Below are 27,523 nucleotides of genomic sequence, written 5' to 3' on the forward strand. Positions count from 1 at the left end.
AAGAAGGAAGTACTGTTTTTGTTTGTTTATTTTGCCTTTATTTTATAGAAATGGGGAGGAAGGGGGATGGCAGATAAGGTGTGAAAATGAATAAGTCATAAGGGTTAGAGCCTCTATTATGCAGATACAGAGAGGTGTTACTGTATATATATTCATCTTAAAAAGCTGACAAAAATAAAAAATCTAAAAAATATGGTAAGTAATCAAATACATCATCACTGACCTGAGACATGTCAAATGTGTGATCTCACTTTAAAGAGGGAGCCTAGAAATAAATAAAGGACTACAACATATCAAATAAAAAGTTAAATACTTTATATATTCTGAATGATAGTGAAATCCTCTTGGATTAACCACATTTATTAAAATTGCTTTGTACATTAGAGTATGTGACAACTAAATTGCATATATACCTTGATACTTCAAAACGGATTGTAACCAACAGAAGTAACCAACTTGAACCTCTTTCTCTTACTAATAGGTACTCTTTGTTTTGCTTCTTGAATCATCTTTTGAACTTCAGATCTGCAATATAAAAAGTACAAGATAAGAAATTGCCAATGTAATGAGCTGTTGTTTACTTTCAAACATACAAAACTTTCAGTATGGTTCCATTGATACAGTTATGCATATTTTACAATGGACTAGTTGCTAACAACCAGCATCCATGTAAAACATCAGAGCTGGTCACTTGCACAATCAAATGTGATTTCACTTAATAATCTGTGCTTGCAACAAATTCTTTGTAAATTAGGTTTAAAATTTATACTTTTGTAGTTAAGAAAACAGTGTAATATATCAGAATAATGGTGTCAGTGAGACCCCAGATGCAAAGATGATATTAACTTAGTCTTTGGTTGCAGCAGCAATAGAGGTGAGAGAGTGGCCAGGAGTTTGGGAAGTTGTAATGGGAGTGATCTGAAGTGGAAGTTGCCAGGCCAGCAAGACTTCTAGTGAAAGATGATTGCATATTATCTGTCAAAGCTGACCTCATGTGTCCCCTAACTTCTGTGACTACAAGGGGGAGCTATAGACAACATGTTCTGAGAAAACATTAACATGCAAAATCTTTTATGAACATCAGGAGAGTTCATTAACTCAATCTCATCACAATCTTATTTTTGTCTTCCAGACTATTCACAAATATACCTGATTTCTGCAATTATAACTTCATCAGATGTCCGACTTAGCAGGAATTAAGTTGTTCATGCAGAGAATCTACAGAACATCTAATTTCCAATAATTTTATAACTCCCAAACAGGGCAGGGCAAATCTTTTGTTCAATGCCTTAAAATCTCAATTCCTTCACCCTTCAAAAATTTCAAAATTATCATGGCGACTCCTACACCAGCCTCCGAGTCCCCATCTGGGGAGGGGACCATAAATGTCCCCAGGTTGGACTGCCTTTCTGTCAATGACCCTAAGTGTCTTGCCACCCTCCTCAACTTTTTCTTCATTAACTTCTGCAGCATTCGCAGTCTAAGATCTAATTTTCAATCTGTAGAACACCACCTCTCCTCTTCTAAACCTCATCTTCTTTTCCTCACTGAAACTCGGGTGTCTGAGGCAAATGACAATACCCCCTTTTCTGTTCCCTCCTATTTTCTCTATCCTCATTTTCGATCCAAAGCTGAATGTCGCGTTTATGTGCACAATGACTTAACCTGCTCTTGTGCCCACACTCTTGAATCATCCGAGTTTTCCACCATCTGGCTACGACTACAGAGTCACTCTCATACTAAATTTATCTGTGCTGTATACCTCTCACCTAACTCCTCTGACTATAAGAAATTCTTTGACTACTTAACTTCCAAAGTGGAGCACATTCTGACCCTCTTCCCTTTTGTGGAGATCTCCATTCTCGGAGACTTCAATGTTCACCCCCAGCTTTGGCTTTCCTCTCCCTTCAATGACCATCCTGGTGAACTAGCCTTCAACTTTGCTATCCTCCATGACCTAGAGCAATTGGTGCAACACCCTACTCGTATTCTTGACTGTCTTGGAGATATGCCCAACATTCTTGACCTTTTCCTAACCTCTAATCCTTCTGCTTATGCTGTTACCCTTTCTTCTCCACTGGGCTCCTCCAATCACAATCTCATATCTGTATCTTGTCCTATTGCTCCAATCCCTCCTCAGGATCCCCCTAAGCATCTTGCCTCTGCTAGTTGGGGGGACCTGAGTAGGTATTTTGCCGATTTTTCTTGGAATGACTACTGCTTCAGTGCCAGAGACCCGTCTTTGTGTGCTGAGCGCATAACAGAGGTGATAGTGTCTGGCATGGAGACATACATTCCCCACTCTTTTTCTCGACCTAAACTTTCCAAACCTTGGTTTAACACAGCTTGTTCTCGTGCTATACATGATAGAGAGGTGGCCCACAAAAGGTATTTAAGCCTTCCATCACCAGAATCTCATGCACCTTATATTTCTGCCCGGAACCATGCCAAGTCTGTTCTCCAACTAGCCAAAAACTCCTTCATTAACAGAAAGTGTCAAAAACTTTCAAGATCTAACTCCCCTCGTGACTTCTGGCATCTAGTCAAAAATATCTCCCATAACTTTGCTGCTGCTTCTTTCCCTCCTTTATTTCAACCAGATGGCACCACTGCTATCACATCTATTTCTAAAGCTGAACTCTTCGCTCAAACCTTTGCTAAAAACTCTACCTTGGATAATTCTGGGCATGTTCCTCCCTCTCCTCCACCCTCTGACTACTTCATGCTACCTATTAAAATTCTTCGCAATGATGTTTTCCATGCCCTTGCTGGCCTAAACTCTCGGAAGGCTTATGGACCTGATAGAGTCCCTCCTATTGTTCTCTGAAACTGTACCTCTGTGCTTGCACCTTGCCTAGTCAAACTGTTTCAGCTCTGTCTGTCAACATCTACCTTTCCTTCTTGCTGGAAGTTTGCCTACATTCAACCTGTTCCTAAAAAGGGTGACCGTTCTAATCCCTCAAACTACCGTCCTATTGCTTTAATTTCCTGCCTATCTAAAGTTTTTTAATCTATCCTCAACAGGAAGATTCTTAAGCATCTATCACTTCACAACCTTCTATCTGATCGCCAGTATGGGTTCCGTCAAGGCCGCTCTACTGGTGATCTTCTGGCTTTCCTTACTGAGTCTTGGTCATCCTCTTTTAGAGATTTTGGTGAAACTTTTGCTGTTGCCTTGGACATATCAAAAGCTTTTGATAGAGTCTGGCACAAAGCTTTGATTTCCAAACTGTCCTCCTACGGTTTCTATCCTTCTCTCTGTAACTTCATCTCAAGTTTCCTTTCTGACCGTTCTATTGCTGCTGTGGTAGACGGTCACTGTTCTTCTCCTAAATCTATTAACAGTGGTGTTCCTCAGGGTTCTGTCCTGTCACCCACTCTCTTCTTATTATTCATTAATGATCTTCTTGTCCTATCCACTCCTACGCTGATGATACCACCCTGCACTTTTCCACGTCTTTTCATAGACGTCCAACCCTTCAGGAAGTAAACATTTCGTGCAGGGAAGCCACAGAACCCTTGACTTCTGATCTTTCTAAAATTTCTGATTGGGGCAGAGCAAACTTGGTATTGTTCAATGCCTCAAAAACTCAACTCCTCCATCTATCAACTCGACACAACCTTGCAGACAACTATCCTGTCTTCCTCAGTGACACTCAACTGTCCCCCTCTTCTACAATGAACATCCTTGGTCTGTCCTTTACTTATAATCTGAACTGGAAACTTCACATCTCATCTCTAGCTAAAACAGCTTCTTTGAATTTAGGTGTTCTGAGACGTCTCCGCCAGTTTTTCCCTCCCCCCATCTGCTGACTCTGTACAAGGGCCTTATCCGTCCATGTATGGAGTATGCTTCACATGTCTGGGGCGGGTTCCACTCATACTGCTCTTCTAGATAGGGTGGAATGAAAAGCTTTTCGTCTCATCAACTCCTCTCCTCTAACTGACTGTCTTCAGCCTCTCTCTCATCGCCGCAATGTTGCATCTCTAGCTGTCTTCTACCGCTATTTTCATGCTAACTGCTCTTCTGATCTTGCTAACTGCATGCCTCCCCTCCTCCTGCGGCCTCGCTGCACAAGACTTTCTTCTTTCTCTCACCCCTATTCTGTCCACCTCTCTAATGCAAGAGTTAACCAGTATTCTTAATCATTCATCCCTTTCTCTGGTAAACTCTGGAACTCCCTGCTTGCTTCTGAATTTCCACCTTCCTATGACTTGAATTCCTTCAAGAGGGAGGTTTCAAGACACTTATCCTTCAGTTTTTGACTACCGCTTTGGACCCTTTTATGGGACTGGCATTACAGTTGGCATTTTTTTTTTTTATTGGATTTTTGTTGCCCTTGGCCAGTGTTCCTCCTACATGGAAAAAAAAAAGAAAAAAAAATCCATATGAAACAACCTTCTAGGCTACTATCATTCTCCTTTAGTAACATTCAACCATCCCCCTTTTCTTTTTGAAAATGTTCAAGTCACAGAAAGGAGGAAATACATAAGCAGGCAGGGAGTTCCAGTATACTATAGAAAGGAATGAATGATTAGAATACTGGATTACTCTTGCATTAGAGAAGTGGACAAAATAGGGTAAGAGAAATTAGAAAGTCTTGTACAGTGAGGCCATGGGAGGATGGTAAGCATGCAGTTGGCAAGATGAGAAGAGCAGTTAGTGTGAAAATAGAGACAGAAGATTGCAAGACATGCAGCATTGTGGCGATGAGAAAGAGGCTGAAGACAGTCAATTAGAAGAGAGGACTTAAGATAGTACGAGTGGATACCCCCATATAGGTGAATCATGCTCCATACATGAACAAATTAGGCCCCAGCATCTGAGTAGGTGGGAGAAAAATGGGTGGAGACAGCTCAGAGCATCTAACTTCATAGAAGCTGTTTTAGCTAAAGACAAGATGTGAAGCTTCCAGTTTAGATTATTAGTAAAGGACAGATTGAGGTTGTTCAATGTAGAAGGGAACAGCTGAGTGTCAATGAAGAATCAATCTGTAGAACACTACCTCTCTTCTACTAAATCTCATGTTCTTTTCCTTGCTGAAACAAATGTGTCTGAGCCAAATGACAATACCCCCTTTTCTGTTCCCTCCTACTTTCTCTATCCTAATTTTTAATCCAAAGCTGAAAGTTGCAATTACGTGTGAATTGACTTAATCTGCTCTCGTGTCCATGGTCTTGAATCTTCAGAGTTTTCCACTATCTGGGTACGACTACAGAGTCACTCTCAAACTAAATTTATCTGTGTTGTATGCCTCTCACCTAACTCCTCTGACTATATGGAATTCTTTGACTACTTAACTTCCAAAGTGGAGCACATTCTGACCCTCTTCCCTTTTATGGAGATCATCATTCTTGGAAACTTCAATGTTCACCACCAGCTTTGGCTTTCCTCTCCCTTCAATGACCATCCTGGTGAACTAGCCTTCAACTTTGCTATCCTCCATGACCTAGAGCAATTGATGCAACACTCTAATCATATTCCTGACCATCTTAGAGATATGCCCAACATTCTTGACCTTTTCCTAACCTCAAATCCTTCTGCTTCTGCTGTTACCCTCTCTTCTCCGCTGGGCCTCTCCGATCACACTCTCATATCTGTATCTTGTCCTATAACTCGAATCCCTCCTCAGGATCCCCCTAAGCAGAGGTGCCTCTGGCATTTTGCCTCTGCTATTTGGGGGGACCTGAGTAGGTATTTTGCTGATATTCCTTGGAATGACTACTGCTTCTGTGTTAGAGACCTGTCTCTGTGTGCCAAGTGCATAACAGAGATGATAGTGTCTAGCATGGAGGCGTACATTCCTCACTCATTTTCTCGACCTAAACCTTCCAAACCTTGGTTTAACACAGCCAGTTCTTGTGCTATAAATGATAGAGAGGTGCCCCACAAAAGGTACTTGAGCCTTCCATCACCAGAATCTCATGCACTTTATATTTCTGCCCGGAACCATGCCAAGTCTATTCTCCAACTAGCCAAAAACTCCTTCATTAATAGAAAGTGTCAAAATCTTTCAAGATCTAACTCCCCTTGTGACTTTTGGCACCTAGCGAAAAACATCTCCAATAACTTTGCTTCTTCTTCTTTCCCTTTTTTATTTCAACCAGATGGCACCACTGATATCACATCTATCTCTAAAGCTGAACTCTTCACTCAAATCTTTGCTAAAAACTCTACCTTGGATGATTCAGGGCTTGTTCCTCCCTCTCCTCCACCCTCTGACTACTTCATGCTACCTATTAAAATTCTTCACAATGATGGTTTCCATGCCCTCACTGGCCTAAACCTTTGGAAGGCTTATGGACCTGATGGGGTCCCTCCTATTGTTCTCCAAAACTGCACCTCCATGCTTGCACCATGCCTAGTCAAACTCTTTCAACTTTGTCTGTCAACATCTACCTTTCCTTCTTGCTGGAAATTTGCCTACATTCAAGCCTGTTCCTAAAAAGGGTGACCATTCTAATCCCTCAAACTACTGTACGATTGCTTTAATTTCTTGCCTCTCTAAAGTTTTTGAATCTATGCTTAACAGGAAGATTCTTAAATATCTATCACTTCACAACCTTCTATCTGATCGCCAGTACGGGTTCGTCAAGGCTTCTCTACTGGTGATCTTCTGACTTTCCTTATTGAGTTTTGGTCATCCTATTTTAGAGATTTTGGTGAAACTTTTGCTGTTGCCTTGGACATATCAAATATAGAATATGGAACAAAGCTTTTATCTCCAAACTACCCTCATATGGCTTCTATCCTTCTCTCTAACTTCTTAAGTTTTCTTTCTGACCATTCTATTCCTGCTGTGGTAGACAGTCACTGTTTTTCTCCTAAATCTATTAACAGTGGTGTTCCTCAGGGATCTGTCCTGTCACCCACTCTTCTTACTATTCATCAATGAGCTTCTAAACCAAACTTCTTGTCCCATTCACTTCTACGCTGATGATACCACCCTGAACTTTTCCAAGTCTTTTCGTAGATGTCTAACCTTTCAAGAAGTAAACAGTTCATGCAGAGAAGCCACAGAGCACCCAACTTCTGATTTCTCTAAAATTTCTGATTGGGGCAGAGCAAACTTGGTATTGTTCAATGTCTCAAAAACTCAATTCCTCCATCTATCAACTCGACACAACCTTCCAGACAACTATCCCCTCTTCTTCAGTGACACTCAACTGTCCCCTTCTTCTACACTGAACATCCTCAGTCTGTCCTTTACTTATAATCTGAAATGGAAACTTCACATCTCATCTCTAGCTAAAACAGCTTCTATGAAGTTAGGCATTCTGTGATGTCTCCACCAATTTTTCTCACAAGCCCAGTTGCTAACTCTGTACAAGGGCCTTATCCGTACTTGTATGGAGTATGCTTCATATGTCTGGGGGGTTCCATTCATACTGCTTTTTTTTTAGACAGGGTGAAATCAGAAGTTTTTTGTCTCATCAACTCCTCTCCTCTAACTGACTGTCTTCAGTGTCTTTCTCATCACCACAATGTTGCATTTCTAGCCATCTTCTACTGCTATTTTCATGCTAACTGATCTTCTGATCTTGCTAACTGCATGCCTCCCCTCTTCGCTGCACAAGACTTTTTTCTTTCTCTCATCTCTATTCTGTCCACCTCTCTAATGCAAGAGTTAACCAATATTCTCATTCATTCATCCCTTTCTTTGGTAAACTCTGGAACTCTCTGCCTGCCTTTGTATTTCCACTTTCCTATGACTTGAATTTCCTCAAGGAGGAGGTTTCATGACACTTATCCTTCAATTTTTGACTACTGCTTCAAACCCTGTTTGGGGACTGACATCTCAGTGTTTTTTTTTTTTTAATTGGATTTTTGTTGCCCTTGGGTGGTGTCCCTCCTACATATATATAAAAAAAAAAAAAGAAGTTATGTGGGAGGTTGTGTTAAGCTGATAGATGGAGGAATTGAGTTTTTGAGCCACTGAACAATATTGTATTTGCTTTGCCCTAATTGGGGCATTCACAATGGTCTGAGTTGCCGGTAATCAGTTGTTGTTTTAATGTAGTTTAATGTAGTTCTCTAGAGATGCATATTCTAAAACTGTCCCTCATGATACATACTGAAGTATTGCACCTACATCCTACAAAACATTAATTCTAGTGTTCATGCTCACAGTATCCATGAGACCTGGAGATGCACACTCTACAGAACAGTGACTATGAGCTGAGTACTTGCATCTAGGTGTGTTTACATTTATTTTTAGTCTCCTGTGACATATTTAGTTTGAAGCATTTTCTACTGGTTTCTACAAGGACTAATCTCTTATTAGGCAAATCCTGAAAAGAACTGAGTAAGTATTATTTGTGCCACAGGGACACTGTGCTTAGATGAGAGAACTGGCCGCTATCAGGCAGCAATAAAAAAACTGAGGCAGGAGTTTTGAATTTGCAGTGGCATTATAAAGCCTCAGTCTATACATGTGCTGTGGTTGACTGCATGAACAAAGAAGAAAGTGTCACGTCAGGTAAGACATTGGGAGACATGATGTAAATAGGCAAGCGGCAACTTAAAGAAGGCATTGGGGGATGCAATGTCAACAGACAATCTTCACCAGTGTCCTGCTAAGTTTGGCATCAAAACATGGTTGTCTCTTTCATACATGTCAGGATATATAAAGTTGTATGTTAACTCTATAACTTAAATTGGTAAAGTAAACTTGTACTTAGAGGAAAAAGTCCCAAGGTGATGATACATCCCAAATCCGAGATAATATACATAACATTTAGCTTATTTTGCCATATTTCTTGCCCTCTGCTTGATGGTGGTGCCTAAGAAGTTCCTAATATTTTATTAGTTACATAACACACACATGATGTAAAGATTTTTTTTACCAGCATACCAATTTTTTTACTAAATTAAGTTGGCTGGTGAATCTGGTAGTTTTCCAGACCTTTGTGAACACCCCAATTGAAATGTAACTAATGCCATGACACTGAAAGACACAAATTATTTACTTATACGGATGTGCAATCTAAAATATTTTCAAAATTTGAGATTCCAGAAGCTTTTGCAAAAGTTTAGATTTGTGGTTGCATAAAACAAGTTTGTGATTTTATCTTTTTTAAAGAATTATCATAATAAATCCACCTTCTGTCTAAACATCTACAGCATGTACTCTCTCTCTCTCTCTCTCTCTCTCTCTCTCTCAGATTTTTAACATCTATTCACTCAGTCTCCTAGTTTCTAATGTTTAAGAAAACATACCTGTAAGCTGGAGGTTTGATTTCTTGATGAAGAGTACAGGTTATTGGTAATGGATCTTCTTTATTAAATACCACAGGTCTTATTAGATCAACATCTCGCTTGAAGTTGTCCGTAATGTCAGCTATCTTTATTGGTGGAGCCACAAAGTCAAGTAAGAAATAGCTGGAGAGGAAAAAAAAAAATGCCATCAGCTTCTAAAGTGGTCTTACTCATTATAAAATATTATTGTAAAATATTATATCTATACATTTTATATTATTGTAAAATATTATATCTATACATTTTATATTATTGTAAAATATTATATCTATACCTTTTAACTTCCTCTTAATTCCAACATACTTACTATTTTACTCGTACTTACCATACACTATTACACTCATCCCCTAACATCCAAAGAATCAACTCTCATGGTTCCAGTTTTTCATGGCAGTCCAAGAAAACAAGAATTATTGTATGTCATTTGCTGTACAACCAGAAAATAATAATGAAAAAAAAAAAATTAAAAGATCAGGAGTTATAGTATTACCAGCAGTTACAAAGCAACATATTGCTCCTACTAAGGAACTGTCATGATCTAAAATTAAAGTTGCAACTTTGAGGTTGTGAGCCAAAAATTGTACCACACAATTACGCAGCAAACAGCTAGTGAGAGAAATATTCTTATCCATACGTTTTCCTTTCATGGAAGGACTGATGGACTGCTAGATGTGTGGAGTCACAAGAATCCTACTTTGAGGGACAGAGGTATATATAAAAAAAAAATGTCACTTTTTGTCTTTCTACCAAAGGTTGGATACCTAATTTTTGGATGGACCTCATAGCAGGCCCAGGCCAGGACTTTGCCTCAACCACTCCTACTTAACCTACCTAGTAAGGCAATCTGCCTTGCATAAGGCAGATAGCCTTTTGTACTTTTGTTATGTTCTTATTTTTTTTTAGTAGCAATGATAACATTATTAGCAATCTTGAAAATTCTGAGGTGGCTGACAGCAAAAAAAAATCATGATAAAGGCAAAAACAATTGACTGGTCTGACCTTTAGCTACCAGCTGCCTTCACAGAGGATAACCCTCTCAACTGTTCCACAGTTTGCCCCTGAATGCTGATGAATAATGATGATTAAAGATGTCTACTCCCCTAAAAGTCTGCATGACAAACCAGGTTTAAGTTGAACACCTAACTGAATATATAAATTTATTGCATTAACAGAAATATGATCCAATGTTTCAAGAGTATTACCCATATGTTTGAAGAGAAGGTTACACATTATTTTACAAGGACAGGAAGAGGGGGGAAGAAGAGGTTGTGTTAACAATAGTATAAAAATAAATAACATAGAATAAATAGAGATTGATGTCAAGGAAGGAATGCAATGTTATTGGGATCAGTGTATAGGCCACTGCACATTAAAAAGGTGCCAGCCAACTGCAACATAAATCAAATGGAGCAGATATAATCAGGTATGTGTTCTAGATCTTAATTTTAAGAACATTAACTGGAACCTGATAGCAGGACAACTTCTTTAAAGCAGATAACTTGGAATCCACAAAGGGGGATAATATTCTAGGTTTAGATCTAACAAAACATAAATTAAACTAACACAAGAAGAAGCTGGAGAGCAGTTAGGTATTAAAGACAAATTTGAAGTTAGGTTCAGTTTGCAGTGAGAGAGCGAGTCCAAAGTCAGAAACAGAGGCAAGACACCTAACTTTAGAGAACATAATTTGAAAGATTAGGAAGGTACATCCAAGGAGTGGATTGATAATGTACACAAAGGGAAGGCCAGGTGAGGGCTAGGAATGTGGTGAAAAGTAGGACAGAGAAGCTGATATATATATATATATATATATATATATATATATATATATATATATATATATATATATATATATATATATATATATATATTTCAATTTACTAAGGAGCTAGTGGAACAGGAGACTGACAGACTGAGAACTTTAAATAACAAAAGTAAACTGAAACATATCTCCAAGTACTAAAAGAATGCAAAGAGAGAACCACTGGTTGATATCTTTAGGAAATCATTAGATTCAGAAGAGTTGTTTATGTGGAAGCAAGTGATGGTAGTTTAATTTTTAAGAATGGAAATAAGATAGTGTTGAACTACTGTCCAGTCAGCCTGACTTCAATTGTAAGTAAAATAATGGAAGAACATTAGAAATAATTAAGACAAGCATACATAGGTTGATAAAGAGTTCACAGCATGGCTTCATGAAGGGTAAGTCATACCTCATGAGCATGTTGAATTTTAAGTCTATGAAGTAGTAGATAATGGGGATAATTATGAAAAATACAAACAAACTCTCTCTTCTTAATAATCTTGCATGATTGATAAATACATACACCACTACTTGCTCATTTAGGTATATACAAGTATTGAAAACAACACTAGTACCAACATTGATTCCTGTGATACTCCACTTCTCCACCCACAACTTTTCACCTCTTATTGCTCTTTTCTCTTCCTTTAAGGTACTTGTCCATCTAATTTTTCATTGTTCCCTTTAATCCTTTTTTTTCTGTCTTGCATAATAATCTTTCATCTTGGGCTTTGTCAAAGGTTTTCTTACGGTCAACAGTCAGTGCCAAAAAAGATGACAAAATTCTCAGTCAGTGTCAGCAAGTGCACACCATCCAACTACATAGTTTCATCCAGTTTCATGGGAAAGCAGAATACTGATAATGTCTGCCCTGGTAACTCAAGATAGACAGTGGCCTTGGGCACACTTACACATTAACAGTTATAGTACAGATTTGACAGTTGAGTGATAAAGAAATGTTTTTCATGCAGGCATTCCCAAGTTGCCATCTGCAAGCTACTGCTGCAAATCTTTATGTGTCACCTTCCAAAGGCAACCAAACTGCCCATTACTGGTGGCTAAATAGCATCTTTGATTCCCTTTTGCCAAGGAACAAAAACATTTAAGAAATAATTAGTATTAATGAAGTTAGAGAGAGGAGTATGTACTGGTGGATCAAGAGGTTCTGAGACAGTGGCCACACTGTTTATGTCAGAGTGTAAAGCAAGGTCTGGGTGAGGAAAGAAAGTTCCTCAGTGAGCCAAGAACATTATTAAAAGAGAAACAGAATGTAATTCTCACCTAACAGCAAAAGAATTGGAAGAAAAAAAGTGTTACATAGAGTTATATAAAAAAAAACGGGCCACAACAGACCTTGTGGTCCTCACGAGGTGACCTGACCTAGGACTACTAAGATGATAGTAAAAGAAAAGGACAGGAAAGCAGAAGGCTCTCTCTCCACCCTCCATTCCCTCAAGCATAACCCACACAGGAAAACAGGTTGGAAAGAAATACCTCATGAGGTTAGAGAAGGAAAAACCTGAAAGAAATTTTTTTGGGGAAAGAAAGAAAACGGATGAAATGATGTGCCCCCATTTCCTGAAGGCAAGGAAGTTAATCATTAACAAACATTGTTAGCAGTGGATTGCAGGCAAGAAATTTATCAAGACGGCATTTAAAAGTCTCTGTGGTGTTGCAGTCTATCATGTCTCGAGGAAGCCCATTCCATAGGTTTAATACTTGGTGAAAAAAAATATTTTTGATTCATGAGAATTGAAGAATTTCCCAACAATTTTGCAACCGTTTCTTTACGTGTAATTTGAAGAGTCTGTTTTGAAATATTTACTGCAGTCCATATTATCAATGCCTTTGATGATTTTAAACACAAACAACCAGATCAAACAAGTTGGATGGCAAGCACTCGCTGACACTGCTTGAGAATTTTGTCATCTTTTTTGGTGATGAGTGTAGAAGTACCTTAAGTTCATGGCATATGAACTTCCTTTTCTAATTCCAAAGTTTCTCTGTTAATATTTTTCTTTTTCTAACTTCACTAAATATATTGTGTAATGTTTCTTTATTACTTTTCACAGATCTTAACTATAATAAGCAGCTATATGAGTCTAAAACCAAACTTTTCCTTCTTTTTTTACAATTAGTCATTAGATTTAGATTTACTTAAAGCAGCAACTTAAATGTGCTAAATATCAAGGCCATATAGCACTATGGAAAAGACAAAAGGTGAATACATGGATGAGAAATGGATGATCAAGTCTGTTTAAATGAAATATGGAAAATGTGCATACTGAAGGAATGAATTAACACTATCAATGGTGAAACTTGGATACTAAGGATAAACAGTGCACTTTATTATGTCACTGACTTGATCAGTAATCTAAATTTCTTTAAACTATGCCATGATATTCCATCTGGTTTGGTTACTTTCTCGATTCTTTTTCTATAATTCCTTTTGTACTGATTTCTCCAAATGTCAATCTCTCTCATCTTAATCTGAGGATGTTTAAATTTCTATTCACTTGTAAAACAGCTTCTCAAAGTTCTTTATAAATATTCTGTTCTTTTCTGTTGCATCCTCATATTTCATTATTCTTTTTCAAACAAATCTTTCAGTTTTGTTTTTTAATACATACGAGAAAAAAAATATCCATAACTTTATTTTTGTCACACTGCCTTCTGCACATGCGTGCTTGTAGTTGGTACTATTGTGGTCATGTGATTAAAGTTTGAGCCTAATAGCACCATTTTTTTCTTTCTGGGGGTTCTCAAACTTTATTGCTTTACTAATGATATATCTTGGACTTTGACAGTGCACCAACTCTATAGTCAGTGTAGTGCGTACCCATCCATAAACATTATGCGGTACACTTGGCAAATGAAGTACTCTGCAGTGCAGATTTTGAGAATCACTGCTTTGTAATGTAAACATGGCCACTCTGCTGGCAGTGTGCAGGAAGGAAGAACAAAGAGAAGTGATCTGATTTCTCTGGTCGGAATGTGTGTCAAGGGATGAAATTTATCGGAAGCTTGTAGCACAATATGGGGACACTGCACTACTGTGTAGAAGTGTGTATGAATGGACTGAGAAGTTTGAAAGTGGCCAGACAAGTATGATACATGAAGAGGGAGCAGGATGTCTGTTAACCTCCACCATTGATGAAAAGATTCAGCTAGCTCAAGAGATGGTAATGGTGAACCAACAAACTGTCATTGATGAGGTAGCTTGTTCTCTGCAGATTAGTTATGTTTTTGTTTATCAAATCATCCATGATGAGCTTAGCTTCCAAATAAATTGAAAGAAACAAGAGTGCAGAGACTTCTCCTTTCAGAATAGTATCAAATGTCTTTCTCAAAGTCCTTTCTTCCTATCTGGTTCTCACATACTTTGTTTCTTGTTTGATATATTTCCCTGTGTTTAGGTTGATCCTTGATTTATGGCCAGAAAATTAGTAATTTATGGTATACCTTGAAAAAATGTTGTCCACCTGTTTTTAAATAATTATTGTAGTAGAGAAGCAGCCTCCAACATTTACTTAACTAACTGTCAATTCACCTTGGAGTGCTATGCTGGTAATGGAGTAACAAATTATATGCACTAGACCACCACATTTTATGGGAACATAAAATGTTCATTTCTCCTTGATTAAATATCTGTGTTTTAGGCTATGTATGTATGTATGTACTTGCCATCTCTGTCATCTTAGAAGTTTATCTTGGCAAGCCATCATGCTTACTAAATACTATTAGAAAACAAAGAAAAATGGAACATTTCTAAAGTGTGATTTTCTTTTTCATTCCAAGCAATTAAAGTTTCCAGCACCACATGCAGATTACAGTTTTATGATTGAGTATGAATTTACATACACAATATGCACATATTAAGTATTGTATATAATTCAGTTTTTAATTATGTAATTCAGTCTTTAATAAATTTTAAAGTCACAAGATGTTCTACACAAATACTCCTGCCATGTCATCCTTCCACTTTCTACCAACCCTAAAAAACACCTTCCTGCTAACAGTCACTCCAGCTCCCCATATGCCATTATAGCAATGTCACAGGTATGGTTGAAGACACTGATATACCCTTTGGTAAAGTCGCACCAAATGTGGTAGCATATTTCCCATCCACCTACAGAGTTATTCAGTGGTGGCCATGAATACAATATCACAAGTGCAGAACATGCATGGAAAATACATACCAGACATTCCACTGATCAACATTAAAATGTATAAAAGTTACATACACACACACACACACACACACACACACACACATACTACTGTAGGGTTAAGCTTTGTTAAGATCCATTCTGATGACTTAGCCAGGTACGAGTGCATAAAGATTTTATCATACATGAATAAATAAATAACAATGCAGGAATCTCAGATGAAATGTGCAACTGTAATACTTTATAAGCTATACTGCTAGGCTTCTCTTGAGCCTTTAGCAATTTCTTTGACACTATAAGTATGAAGTACTAATGCTCAGTATGGATGAATGACAAGAGAATGAAGATCAAAAGAGGGGCACCTAACAAATTAGTAACCCTTGGGAGATGAGGCACACCCTTGGATCTACCTATCAGTGTCCTTGTATGTTGGTTCAGTGTTGTACTTAAAGAAATGCATAAATTTTATAAAAATACATACCTATTTATGATAATTTTGAATAACACAAAACATACATCTATGATTTTATTGCACCTGCTTCTGTTTACTACTAGCACAAAAATAAATAATCTATAAAAAAGGGGGTGGAGGGGGTTTCCAGATAATGGTATTCCAGATACTTGATTTTTAACTTTTATCTTATGACATTTCATTATAGAACATATCAAGGAGGAAGAGTCCCAGCCCTCTTGCCCCATCACTATTTGTCATCTCCTATGACTCGCTTGCCCCATCACTATTTGTCATCTCCTATGACTTGCAAGGATTAGAGATATGTACATACTCTATGGCTTTACGTGTGTGTGTGTGTGTGTGTGTGTGTGTGTGTGTGTGTTTCACCTACAGTCATCTGCTGGTCACCCAGCCAGCTGTTCCCCTATGGAAAGAGCTCAGAGCTCAAAATGACTGATCTTTGGGTAGGACTGAGACCACTCACACACCACACACCGGGACAGCGAGATCACAACCCCTCGGGTTACATCCCATACCTACTTGCTGCTAGGTGAACAGGGGCTACACATTGAGAGGCTCACCCATTTGCCTTGCTGTGCCCGGGAATCGAATCTGGGCCTTCTTGGTTGTGAGCTGAGCATGCTAACACGTGTGTGTGTGTGTGTGTGTGTGTGTGTGTGTGTGTGTGTGTGTGCGTGTGTGTGTGTGTATTTGCATATGCATGTGCGCGCATGTACATGCGTATGTGTAACCACCTTGTCTGTAATTAATCCATTGCAGGGACGTCAAAACAGATTACACTTGCAATTCTAAGAGGTATCTCAACTGAAGAGCTGGCATTCAGCTTTCTCAACCTAATCTTCACACCCTCACCAGCATTCTTCCTCTTCATCATCCCATCTCAAATAAAGAAATAAATATTAACAGTGGTGTTCCTCAGGGTTCTGTCCTGTCACCCACCCACTTCTTATTATTCATTAATGATCTTCTAAACCAAACTTCTCGTCCTATCCACTCCTACACTGATGATACCACCCTGCACTTTTCCACGTCTTTTCATAGATGTCCAACCCTTCAGGAGGTAAACGTTTCACGCAAGGAAGCCACAGAACGCTTGACTTCTGATCTTTCTAAAATTTCTGATTGGGGCAGAGCAAATTTGGTATTGTTCAATGCCTCAAAATCTCAATTCCTCCATCTATCAACTCGATACAACCTTCCAGACAACTATCCCCTCTTCTTCAATGACACTCAACTGTCCCCCTCTTCTACACTGAACATCCTCAGCCTGTCCTTTACTTATAATCTGAACTGGAAACTTCATATACCATCTCTAGCTAAAACAGCTTCTATGAAGTTAGGAGTTCTGAGTTGTCTCCGCCAGTTCTTCTCACCCCCCAGCTGTTAACTTTGTACAAGGGCCTTATCTGTCCATGTATGGAGTATGCTTCACATGTCTGGGGGGTTCCACTCATATTGCTCTTCTAGACAGGGTGGAATCAAAAGCTTTTCGTCTCATCAACTCCTCTCCTCTAACTAACTGTCTTCAGCCTCTCTCTCACCGCTGCAATGTTGCATCTCTAGCTGTCTTCTACTGCTATTTTCATGCTAACTGCTCTTCTGATCTTGCTAACTGCATGTCTCCCCTCCTCCCGCAGCCTCGCTGCACAAAACTTTCTTCTTTCTCTCACCCCTATTCTGTCTACCTCTCTAACGCAAGAGTTAACCAGTATTCTCAATCATTCATCCCTTTCTCTGGTAAACTCTGGAACTCCCTGCCTGCTTCTGTATTTCCACCTTCCTGTGACTTGAATTCCTTCAAGAGGGAGGTTTTAAGACACTTATTCATCAATTTTTGACCACTGCTTTGACCCTTTTATGGGACTGGCATCTCAGTGGGCATTCTTTTTTAATTGGATTTTTGTTGTCCTTGGCCAGTGTCCTTCCTACATATATATATAAAAAAAAAAAATAATAAAATAATTGCCTCAAAAACTCGATTCCTCCAACCGCAACTCAACTCGACACAACCTTCCAGACAACCATCCCCTCTTCTTCACTGACACTCAACTGTCCACTTCTTCTACACTGAACATCCTCAGTTGGTCCTTTACACATAATCTGAAATGGAAACTTCTCATCTTATCTCTATGAGATGTGAAGCATCTCAGATGCTTCACATCTCATCTTCTATGAAGTTAAGCATTTTGAGATGTCTCCACTAATTTTTCTCATCCCCCCAGCTGCTAACTCTGTACAAGGGCCTTATCTGTCCATATGTGGAGTATACTTCACACGTCTGTGGGGAGTTCCATTCATACTGCTCTTCTGAACAGGGTGGAATCAAAAGCTTTTTGTCTCATCAACTCCTCTCCTCTAACTGACTGTCTTCAGCTTCTTTCTCATCGTTGCAATATTGCATCTCTTGCTATCTTCTGTCGCTATTTTCATGTTAAATACTCTTCTGAACTCACTAACTGCATGCCTCCCCTCCTCCTGTGGCCTTGGTGCACTAGACTTTCTTTTTTTCTTTCATCCCTATTCTGTCCACCTCTCTAATACAAGAGTTAACCAGTATTCTCAATAATTCATCCCTTTCTCTAGTAAACCCTGGAACTCCCTGCCTGCTTCTGTATTTCCACCTTTGCATCACTTGAACTCCTTCAAGAGGGAGGTTTCAAGACACTTATCCTTTAATTTTTGACTAGTGCTTTGGACCCTATTCAGGGATTGGCATCTCTGTGGATTTTTTTTTTTATTGGATTTTTGTTGCCCTTCGCCAGTGTCCTTCCTACATAAAAAGTTCATGCCACTGTACCCTTCCTTCAGTACACAAATAAGATTTCCTAACCATAGCTAGACACGACAATGAAAAAAAATACCATGATAACCAATAAATTGACAACAATAACCTCATTCACAATAACCGATAATCAATAATTGCCAATAAATAAAAAAAATCCGATACTAGTGATAACAATATTGGTAGTTTTTAAATAAAAAAAAAAAAAAAAAATGATAAAACCCAAATCTTTATTTTTATCTTTATCTTAGAAAACTTAAGAGAAATCTTGGAAAACTTTAGATTCAATGTTTATCATGTCTCTTCAATAATGAAAAGTATTGTTTTAAGTAAAATAACTATATTTGATTTTGAAAGTTGAAAACTTCAACATGCTCATGTTCCAAAACTAAACATGATCAATTATCGCTAGTTTGGAACAAAAAGTATCGCCAATACTGAAGAATCGATAATGTATGAAAAATAATTATCAGATAACCGATAAGCAGATATCATTATTGCGATATATCATCGCGATAATGCGTACTATGGTACTAACCTTCCTTTTGAATGCAGCTGACCATGAGCTCTCATTCTGTAAGGAAGCTCTCTTGCACCCAAACTCTCTATCTTGCTTACAAATCCACCTTCATCTAGGATAGATTCTGCAATTCTCTTTACTACTGCCACTGTACTATTCTGGAATGTCAGGAAGTTTTGTTATATGAAATCACCAGCAAAAAAAAAAAAAATGTAAAGCATATTTCCACTTCAGTTATTTTGATACTGAAATAAAACTTCATATGACTTCATAGTAATTTTAAAATTATGCAGAGGTTATAATTATTAGGCATGCTAACACATCCATAATTCAGTCTTACATATTTTGTATGATATTCCTTTTGTTATTGATTAGCAAACATTTTTGCAGCAATATCTATTTGTTTCAGATCATTGCCATATCAACTATTCTTCTTCAAGCCAAAAACAAAGTGGCAATTGTATACTAAATATGAAAGGTAAACTGCATCCTATTAATTTTAAGACAAAATTATAACCATTTTGAGTTATTGACAACTGCTCATCAGGAAATTAGTTTACTTTTAACCAAATTAATAGGCTATGCTCATGATGGTCAAAGTGGAACTTACAGTGCCTCACCTGCACTCCATTACATAATGCCCACATTTGCCACAGAGGTCTAACTGCCACCTAACAGTCTCCTAATGATCAAACAATTAAGGGCGTTTTAAAATTTTATCAAACTTAACATAAAGAACCTTACCAGGGATGGACTTCAATATAATAGAATTGTTTATATTTATGTACTTCTTAATTTGCCAATCTAGTTCATCTGACAAAACATACGAGAATAAAATTTCTACACGATGATATTGGTAAGGACTTGCTGACTAAATAACTACACTCATTTATCACAACACCAACTCAATATAAACACACACACGTTTCACTTCCCTCGCTTGCACACTCGGCTCTCCTGTCTCCGCCACCAGCTAACAAAAATATGCATGTTATGCACTAACTCTGGTGCACTATGCATCAATTATTCAGATTCTGAAGGATTTTGTATCTGGAGGAAGCTGGCATGAAAATAAATATTAGAAACTTGACAATGATAGCACGGATCAGCCTATCTTGAACTGGATATAGATTCTATTGGTTAAGCCAGTCCATGTGTGAGAGAGAGAGAGAGAAAAAAAAGTGCAGTCCATCAATAGATTCATTATTATTAATGGAATCCGGCAAGCTGACCAGTTACAAATATCCCGTGCATCACACACGCCAACATGCTGAACAAGTAAAACACAACCTCCTGACTGTATTGTAAGTACAAGGGCCACCCTTCACTTTAGTATTCTGTAGCACAATAGTCTTACAACATACCTTAGGCAAGTGCTTCACAATGAGAGACAACTCGAATAACTTCGCCATGCCTCTCCGGTTTGCGTCCTGCACTGACTGTTGTGAGCCGAGTACCGCCTCGCCACGGTGCGCCGTCTGCCATTCACACCAACCAACGCACACATCCAAATACTACATCTAAACTCGCCACTTTCACAGCAATTCATTAAAACAGAAAAGAAATAATATGCAAAATATACGCTATACTGGAAAAAAAGGATCTCTAATTTTAAAGAAACTTAGCTGTATCGTTACAAAGACGAAATTTGTATTCACAAACACCTACGCATGTGTGTGTGTGTGTGTGTGTGAATAAGGATACGGATTCCATCATTGTGGGTTAAATGATGTTAAGAGGATTATCGATCTCCTCATTACGAGGGTGACACTAGGAAATAAGGCTACAAAAGGCTGTTCTTCCTTTGTTCGAAGGTACGGAAATTAAAGATTGGTTGTATGAACAGAGATGAATATACTGGTGTGTGTGTGTGCAAAGATGATCTGGAAGAGAGAGAGAGAGAGAGAGAGAGAGAGAGAGAGAGAGAGAGAGAGAGAGAGAGAGAGAGAGAGAGAGAGAGAGAGAGAGAGCTGGCGCCTTCGACAGGGTGTGGCACATGGGAGTGATAGCCAAGATTAGGACTATCTTCACGGCAGAACCCTTCACACAGTAGTCAACGGCCACTCGTCCTCCCAACAGCCTGTCAACACCTCAGGGCAGTGTCCTCGGGCCTCTGTTGTGGTGTGTATACTTCAACGAACATCCTGCAACTGGTCCCCGAGGCTCAGGCGTATGCAGACGACTGTAACCTCACCTTCACCTACGACACGAATTACCGGCAGGACACGGTAGATAGAATCAACGCTGTCCTGCATAGCATCACATCCTGGAGCAGGCGCTGGTAAATAATCCTCGCCTCTGAGAAGACTCAAGTCCTGCACATCTCTAGGCGGCTGGAAGACGCCCATCCCCCAGCTACCTTCCTTGAATGTAGGAGATTGCTTTTCCAGCAGTCCATCTCCGTCATAAGGGTGGAGGTCGACGCAGGTCTAACCTTCACCACCCACGTAAAGAAGGTCGCCAGGGATGCGACGTGGAAGTACGTGTGTCCGACGTGTCGGGAAGATTCTCGACGCTCGGGAGATAGCGTCCCTCCATCGGTCCCAGGTCAGCCCCGTGATGGAGTATGCGCCCCTGACCTGGTCCTCCTACCCACCTTCCTACCTTGCCAGGGTTGACAGGATCCAGGCCAGAGCACAAAGGATGGTTCACATAAGGGACCAGGACCAACAACACCGCTTCCAACCCCTACAACAGCGGCGGGACGTGGCGGACCTGTACGTCATGTACATGACCCTCTGGCAACAGACGCCACACCTGGCGCCGCTACGCCTGCCTCCTTCACTGTCCCTACACACGACACCCGCACCACCGGCCAAAGTGACCACCACCTCACTGTAGCTGTGCCCTCTGCAAGGACTGAAAGTCACCCCCGCTCCTTCCTCCCTCGGTACAGCTGCATGTGGAACCGGCTGGTGCAGTCCACACACTTACACCACTCTACATGCTTCCAGGCGTACAAGAGAGGCGTGAATGAGTGGTTGAAGTGATTGTGTGAAGTGATAATGGAATAACAATGTCCTCGTGGACAGTGATACTTAAATTATTATCATAATCATTATTACTAATGCTACTATTGTTTTAATATTGTTTGTAGTAGTATTAGTATAGTATTAGAATTATGATTTTTATTATATACTATTATTATTATATTTAATTTCTTATTATAATTAATATCTACTTTTTGTATATATTACGTTTTTTTGGTTGCCATAGATAGGCCTGAACTTTACATGTACAACATGGTCTTAGACCTTTAGCATTTTGTACCACATGTCACTAGTTTAAGTAGAGCGAGAGAGAGAGAGAGAGAGAGAGAGAGAGAGAGAGAGAGAGAGAGAGAGAGAGAGAGAGAGAGAGAGAGAGAGAGAGAGAGACGAAAAAAATGAAAAAAAGTGAAAGGAAAAATAAGAAAATAAAAATAAATGAAAGGAAAAATGAAAGAAAAGTAAGAAAAAGAAGAGAAAAGAAAAAAAAAGAAGTCACAAACACAATCATCAAATATACCTTATTGCATATAAATACTTATAGGAAGTTGTGGTGTGTAGTGTGAGGCAGGAGCTGTGTTTCTTGAGTACTATAGCGGCAGAAGCGAGACCATATCATGGTTCAGTCAGTGACAAACTACCGTTTCGGTTCAATATTAACACATCTTAGGGGGGAATGCTTATAGGATATGTACAAGAAAATACGAAATATTGTACAAGGATTTTTATATGTATAATGGTAGTGTGAACAATTATTTTCGAAAAATATACGACTAATAAGACCGCGGTTAGGGATCATGTTTATGTGCTTGAACAAGAGGAAGACACCTTGCCTGAACCACTGTGCCTCGTGAACAATCATTAATTGTTTGATACGTCTTAACCTCGAAAAATGTGCAAAAATGTGTACACCACCTCACACGAGTGGAGGGGCATTCTTCTAGATGAAGGAGGAGCACAGCCCACACTCAAAAGACCTAACTTAACAACCTAACCTAACCTTTACCCACTCCCCGGTAAAACTATCCTAACCTAGTCATCTCCTAAACCTACTAGCGGGGAGGGTATTGCGCCCTCTCCCTCCATAAATCATTTTGACCTAGACTTCTCCCGAACTCCTAGCTGGGGGAGCTGCAATACCCCTCCCCTGGCCCCAACCTTGCCTCCGCAGAAGTAATTTACTAATTCACCCAACGTTCGTTCGAATATCGTTGGCAACGCTGCTTTCCCTATAAGCAGAGACATTTCGTTGGTGGCGACATTGCAGTAAGAAGGCGCCGGTGCAGGTAAAAAAGTAAAACCATAATTGAATGTTTACAATCATTATTAGTAACTTGTGATGGCAAGTCATTTAAAGGAACGTGGCACATGGCAAATATTATTTTAAAGACTATCCACAAAAATCAACAACTTCCATGTCCATTTAAATTTTTTTTTTTTTTTTATGTAGGAAGGGCACCAGCCAAGGGTAACAAAATTATAATAAAAAAAGAGATCCCCTGTGATGCCGGTCCACAGAGAGTCAAATGCGGTCGTCGAAAATTAAAAGATGCGTCTTGAAATCTCCATTCTGAAAGAGTTCAAGTCATAGGCAAGACAAAATACAGAAGCAGGCAGGGAGTTCCAGAGTTTACCAGAAAAAGGAATGAATGATTGAGAATACTGGTTAAGTCTTGTATTAGAGAGGTGGACAAAACAGGAGTGAGAGAAAGAAGAAACTTTAGTGCAGTGAGGCTGCGGGAGAAGGGGAGGTATGTAGTTAGCAACATCATAAGAGCAGTTAGCATGGAAATATTGGCAGAAGATAGCAAGAGATGCAACACTGCGGCGATGAGAGATAGGCTGAAGAGTTACAGGAGTTAAAAAAACGAAAACTCCTGATAAAACGAAAAGCTTCTGATTTCACCCTGTCTAAAAGAGCGGTATGAGTGGAACACCCCCTCACACACATAGGCGGATAAGGTCCTTGTAGAGTTTGCAGGGGGTTGGGAGGAGGAGGAGGAGGAGGAGGAAGGTGAGAAAACTGGCGGAGACGACTCAGAACACTTAACTTCATAGAAGTTGTTTTAGCTAGAGATGAGATGTGAAGTTTACAATTTAGATTATAAGTAAAGGACAGACCGAAGATGTTCAGTGTAATAAAGGGTTGGGGGCAGTTGAATGTCATTGAAGAAGAGGGGATAACTATCTGGAAGATTGTGTCGAGTTGATAGAGGAATTGAGTTTTTGAGGCACTGAACAATACCAAGTTTGCTCTGCCCCAATTATAAATTTCAGAGGAATCAAAGTCAGACGTTCTGTGGCTTTCCTGTGTGTACTGTGTACCCCCTGAAAGGTTGGCCGTCTACGAAAAAACGTGAGAAAGACAGAATTTGGTTATGTCGTAAAATACGTAATAGTAAAGTTGTTTATTTTTTCTATATCCACGGCGTGATACTTTAATGAATACTTAATTAAAATTTGGTTATGTCGTAAAATACGTAATAGTAAAGTTGTTTATTTTTTTTTATATCCACGGCGTGATACTTTAATGAATATTTAATTACGTGTGTTTTGTTACTGGAAACCCCGCCATACAGTGACTTGTCAAACCGTACATTATAAGCTCATCGGTCCTCGTTGCATATTAAAGAATGACAACTTGACTAAAAACTTATGCATTGTAACCTTAATGGCCTTTTTTCTTATATATTTTTTTTTTTTTGCCCCTGGCCGGTTGCATTTTCAAGGAAATGGAGGTGGGTACAGTTTGGTAGTTTCCTTGAACTGAAAGGCACATCTAGAATATTGCTCTTGGTGAATAAGCCACGAAGTGACTCTTCTTCCTGCCGAACATTGACACTTTCCGTTTCACTTCCTTCCACTGCCGTTCAATTGTGTGCGCAGCAGTTTCTTTGGGGTTAACGAAATTGTAGGAGTGGTTAGGTGTTCAAACTCCTTACTCTCATAGCACTCGTACGCTTTCCAGCAGTCACTAACGATTGTTGTCCCAACTAATATAGTCTTTTATTATAGTGGTGAGTGTATTTGTCTCTTTCTTCCATAGGCACCATAAAACAAGACCGTGTTTTCCTGCAGAAACCACTAAACACCCATTGTCCTTCAACTGCGTACTCGTCCCACGTTATATTTCCTTTTCCCGAACTCGGATTCGTCTATCTCGACAATACAACGCTGCCAATCTTTTTCTCCTGTCCAGTGCACCAGGCAACCAAAACGTCTTGAGCAATACTCGCCCAGTCACAGGTACTTTTGTCACTCATTTGGAGTTCATTCCGGGTTACTTTGAGAAAAAATTCTGTACAAGCAAATTCACAAATCGCAATTTTATTTCATTGTCAATATGGCTTTTCTCCAACTAAGTGCCCTTATATATTTACTAATAAATTACACTGTTTCCCTGGCTTTTTACCCTTTGTGAAAGTCTTGTCACATCCAATTGCTTTTCTGCGCATACCTGTACGGCATTATTTTCCACATTTTTAGCATTTTTTCTCAGGCAATAAGTCATGTTTCACTACAAGGTTCAGTAAGTCTTCATAGTCCTTGTAAGAAGTGCATTCAAGATCCCGGTAGGACAAGTGGCAATCTTTGTAGCTGCCCGAAGGCAGCTAAAGGATTTTAGACCCACACGGGGACGCGAATCGTTTATTGCATTCAGTCAAACCTGAAGACATACATAATAAACATAAGACGTGCGTAGTACTACTAACCATTAAGTGCTGTATCAACATGAGGCATGACTAATCATGGATTATGTCAACTAGGGCAATCGACCTCTCGGAACTCGGGTGTTTGGTGTCTTAAGGAGGCCTGTCGCCAAGCAACACCTGCGTCTATATTGTAGTGGTCCGATCTTTCCTGAAGTAGTCACACCCGAACGCTGAGGCGGTACAAAGGGATCTGTCCCTCCGAGCTTCGTCCATGCTGGCCCTCGGCGCCTCACGCCTGCCCATCTTACCCTTAGGTCAGCGGTAGTTCACTCCCTTATGTCACTATCCCTCCTTATCTCGCTTCACTGCTGCGTCAACGCTTTTCCCAGTAAACACGAGCCTCACTACCACAATGTAGCTACACCTTACAACTTCACCCCTCTCATTCTTAGTTTCATTATCTCTCATTTACTCAACTTTCATAGCACTAGAACTTAATATACTAGTTCACTTTAACTCTCATAACACAAAACATGTTATTTAGCATACATATTTGTTTTGTCTTTATACCTATTTCTTCCATCGTTACTTTCATAATCGCCAACACCACTGTTGGCGGTAACAGTCTTCACAAGAGAAAGGGAAGACGATCGCGAGGGTTCTGTTTTCGTTGGTTGGCATGTTGAAAAATGACGGTCGGCCTTCTCCTGAATGCTTGATGCGTCTCTAAAACAAACGAGAGCTTATAAGTGAACCTTCGGTGGAAACTTGTAATTGGTGAGCTTAACAATGGTGGCACGTGATTGGCACAAGGATCTATGGATAATTACAAATCGTACTGCGCTGCTACCCATAATTCCCAGTTAAAAACAATGGAAAGTCATTTCTTTATCAACTCTCGTGCGGTGAGGAGCTGGCTGAACTTTGAAAAAATTGCGAAACTTCTCAGAGGTATTGCACCTATACTAGATACCGCCCTGCTAAGATTTTTACCTTTATGGCAAGGCCACAAATTCTCCTATAACGTACGTGAGTTTCGTTATTGTATAGGACAAGGACTTAGGATTAACCAATAAATTTCAAATTTGCAGAAAAATACCTCTCAATAATCTGTTACAGGTACGACATTGCATCCATACTAGATACTAAAGTCCACTTTTGTTTATTATACTATGTTAAAGTACGCATACGCCCTACTACTAGTGACAACTTAAGAACTATCTGTACAAATCTGTTAGCTGTAAATTTTGATCACATAACCCTTTATGTAATATGTTGCAGAGGTTAACAGCCCATAAACTATAAATTCTTCCTTGTTGAAGACAATTACATCCGTATAATATTTATCAAGCAAATCTGAGTATCAAGTCAAATACAAGCTAACCATACCTTTTCAAACTCAATTGGTGATGCCTCCACTAACGTACCCGAAACCAAGAAGGAAGCAGTATTCCAATTTGCCAACTTATTTGGCAAGATAAAGCAGTACATTCAGCACAATTAAGTGGAGGGCGTCACGACTGCACGTGGGGAACTCAGCCTGCATCTGGTTCCGCGGCCTGTACATACGTGGGCATAACACGGACTGGGACGTGGAGGTGGACGGCTCTCGCTCTCACTGTCACTTTCGAAGTTCACGCACCTTATCTTGCGACACTTCGGGGCCTCGAATTAAAGGGGTATCGAGCCTCGGTTAAGCTGAACCAGCAGTAGCTGGAGTTACCATAACAGCCAATACATCTATCTATTTTCTGTATTATAGCCATCACTGAACGCCATATATTTTCAGCAGCTACCATAATCACGTATAGACCGTTACCAATACCAAGGCTGATAAAGTTCAGCATTTACTTATTTGGGATGAATTTTTACTC

General features: G+C 39.4%; 1 protein-coding gene across 2 annotated transcripts; it reads right to left on the reverse strand.

Moving 5' to 3' along the window:
* Positions 1 to 344: 344 nt before the first annotated feature.
* Positions 345 to 27,243, reverse strand: LOC135106786 (small ribosomal subunit protein bS6m-like). 2 transcript variants are annotated; one of them, XM_064016093.1, is made up of 4 exons: positions 27,039 to 27,243; positions 19,028 to 19,167; positions 9,221 to 9,382; positions 345 to 525 (listed from the first exon to the last, which is right to left on the reverse strand). In XM_064016093.1, the coding sequence occupies exons 1-4, from the start codon at positions 27,138 to 27,140 to the stop codon at positions 423 to 425; spliced, it is 507 nt and encodes a 168-aa protein (XP_063872163.1). In that variant the 5' UTR covers positions 27,141 to 27,243; the 3' UTR covers positions 345 to 422. The 2 variants fall into 2 exon arrangements, with proteins under 2 accessions (XP_063872163.1, XP_063872164.1); XM_064016094.1 differs by lacking the exon at positions 27,039 to 27,243 and adding an exon at positions 20,374 to 20,594.
* Between the last annotated feature and the right edge of the window lie 280 nt (positions 27,244 to 27,523).

The sequence above is a fragment of the Scylla paramamosain genome, chromosome 14 (genome assembly GCF_035594125.1).
Source record: "Scylla paramamosain isolate STU-SP2022 chromosome 14, ASM3559412v1, whole genome shotgun sequence".
NCBI classification, from domain to species: domain Eukaryota; kingdom Metazoa; phylum Arthropoda; class Malacostraca; order Decapoda; family Portunidae; genus Scylla; species Scylla paramamosain.

Coding starts and splice junctions, on each gene's coding strand:
- LOC135106786 (XM_064016093.1), bottom strand. CDS start 27,140: ATGTACTGCTTTATCTTGCCAAATAAGTTGGCAAATTGGAATACTGCT. Junction 19,168..27,038: donor CACCAATTGAGTTTGAAAAG/GTATGGTTAGCT, acceptor CTGACATTCCAG/AATAGTACAGTGGCAGTAGT. Junction 9,383..19,027: donor CAGCTGCATTCAAAAGGAAG/GTTAGTACCATA, acceptor TTTCCTCTCCAG/CTATTTCTTACTTGACTTTG.